General features: G+C 45.3%; 2 protein-coding genes across 4 annotated transcripts in view; one reads left to right on the top strand and one right to left on the bottom strand.

The window, feature by feature from the left end:
• The window catches only part of adamts6 (ADAM metallopeptidase with thrombospondin type 1 motif, 6), a 351012-nt gene that overhangs the window by 148312 nt on the left and 200200 nt on the right, over window positions 1-2500 (top strand). The window lies entirely within an intron of this gene.
• Window positions 1-2500, bottom strand: part of pip5k1ba (phosphatidylinositol-4-phosphate 5-kinase, type I, beta a) — a 17618-nt gene that overhangs the window by 7657 nt on the left and 7461 nt on the right. For both annotated transcript variants that reach the window (XM_047804496.1, XM_047804495.1), the window contains 2 exons: window positions 1865-1949; window positions 1-71 (listed from right to left, as the gene is read on the bottom strand). The exon at window positions 1-71 is cut by the window's left edge and continues 70 nt beyond it. In XM_047804496.1, the coding sequence (XP_047660452.1) occupies window positions 1-71; window positions 1865-1949 (156 nt within the window). The remainder of the gene's footprint in view (window positions 72-1864; window positions 1950-2500) is intronic.

Here is a 2500-nt window from a genome sequence, read left to right on the forward strand (position 1 = left end):
AACTTCATGTGATGCAGATCTCACTGGCTGGATAGAGCTTTGTTTTCTTCGAGAGGAAGTACCTCGTAGGGCTGCAGAGACAAAGAGAATGAAAAGAAAAAGAGAGAATGAAAAGAGAGAGAGAGAGAGAGACAGAGACAGAGAGAGAGACAGAGAGACACAGAGAGAGAGAGAGAGAGACAGAGAGAGAGAGACACAGAGAGAGAGACAGCGAGAGAGACACAGAGAGAGACACAGAGAGAGACACAGAGAGAGAGAGAGAGAGACAGAGAGAGAGAGAGAGAGAGACACAGAGAGAGAGAGAGAGAGAGAGAGAGAGAGAGAGAGAGAGAGACACAGAGAGAGAGAGAGAGATAGGAGAGACATGAGATCAGAGAGCAGAGAGATAGAGAAATAAGAGAGGAGAGAGAGAGAGGAGAGAGGACCACAGAGAAGAGAGAGAGGAGACAGAGATGTGGAGAGAGAGAGATGAGACACATAGAGAAGAGATAGACCAGAGAGAGAGAGAGACAGAGAGAGAGAGACACAGAGAGAGAGAGAGAGAGAGAGAGAGAGAGAGAGAGAGAGAGAGAGAGAGAGAGAGAGTTAGCAATTTCTGCAAAACAAAAGTGAGTTGTGTCCCTGTAGAAGTTTTATGTTAAAATGTTAAACCTCCTTTTAGCTTCCATTGACATAAAATCCACAGCCATCATTTTATGGTCTGAGACACAATTGAGAGCGACACCAGGAACAAACTCTCTATTTTGTACTTTATGGCCGAGCTGAAACTCTGACACTGTTACCCAGACTGATTTGTCCACATGTCGCTGAGGTCTAACATTCTAACAACACGAGATGAAGCAGATGATCCTGTTCCCGTCTCCACCCATGACAAAGATGTCCTGTGGTTTAAGATCTAAAAGAAGAGTTTAAACTCTGACTAAAAGTCTCCCAGACACCACGTCATGTTTAAAGAGAATTTGTTTTAGGATGAAATAAGACTGCGACCCCTGCACTAACATTAGAACCCTGACATGCCCCCCCCCCCCCACCACAACCACAGACCCCAGTCAATCTCATTACTCAAATCACTTTGGGTTTCCTGAAGAAAACATTTTAATACTAACAAACTCTGAGCTTTTCCCCACGATCTCTCAAACCATCGACGTTTAGAGTTCCTACACACAGAGCCTCCATAAGGTAAGAGACAGATGGGTAAAAAACAAGAAGCCACGTTTTCCTTTGTTTGGTCTTTTGGTCTAATAACAAAATATAAAATAAAATAAAAAAATAAAAGTGTGTACTCTAAAAGTACATAAAGGGAGGAAAAGGAAAGAAAAGAACAATAAAAAAACAGAAAACCAGCATCAAGCAGAAGCTCTCACTAACACACACTCCCAGCATGTGAGAGAGAGAGAGAGAGAGTGAGAGAGAGAGACAGAGAGAGAGTGAGAGAGAGAGAGAGAGAGAGAGAGAGAGAGAGAGAGAGAGAGAGAGAGAGATGACAGAGGGAGGAGAGAGAGAGCAGAGAGAGTGTGAGAATGTTGTAGAGAGACTGAGAGAAAGGGTAGACTGAGATCGAGCGTAGAGAGAGAGTGTGATGAAGGGAGATGGAAGAGAGTGGAGAGAGAGAGAGAGGGAGAAGAGAGAGACAGAGAGAAGAGAGGAGAGCCGATTGAGAGAGAGCAGGATGAAAGAAAACTGATGGAGAGAGACGATGCGTGAGAGAGGGAGAGTGAGTAGTGAGCGGAGTAGAGAGAGAGAGAGAGAGAGAGAGAGAGAGAGAGAGAGAGAGAGAGAGAGAGAGAGAGAGAGAGAGAGAGAGAGAGAGAGAGAGACAGAGAGAGAGAGATTCAGTTCAGTATTGATAAGAAATGACACTTACAGTTAATCTTCTTAAACACTGTTCCTCCCATAAACTTCAAAAATCTGTCAGCATAGAAACTTGGCCTGTGGACTGACACTGTGTCCTAGAACACACACAAACACACACACACACACAGACACACACACACACACAGACACGCACACACATACACACACAGACACACACAGACACACACAGACACAGACACACAGACACACACACAGACACACATATACACACACATACACACACACAGACACACACACACACAGACACACACACACAGTACACACACCCATACACACACAGACACACACAGACACACACACAGACACACACAGCACACACACCCAGCACGCACACACATACACACACAAACACACACACACACACAGACACACACACACACACAGACACGCACACACATACACACACAGACACACACAGACACACACACACACAGACACACACACAGACACACATATACACACACATACACACACACAGACACACACACACAGTACACACACCCATACACACACAGACACACACAGACACACACACAGACACACACAGCACACACACCCAGCACGCACACACATACACACACAAAACACACACACAGCACACACACCCAGCACGCACACACATACA

This window comes from Tachysurus fulvidraco, chromosome 20 (genome assembly GCF_022655615.1).
Source record: "Tachysurus fulvidraco isolate hzauxx_2018 chromosome 20, HZAU_PFXX_2.0, whole genome shotgun sequence".
Classification (NCBI taxonomy): Eukaryota; Metazoa; Chordata; class Actinopteri; order Siluriformes; family Bagridae; genus Tachysurus; species Tachysurus fulvidraco.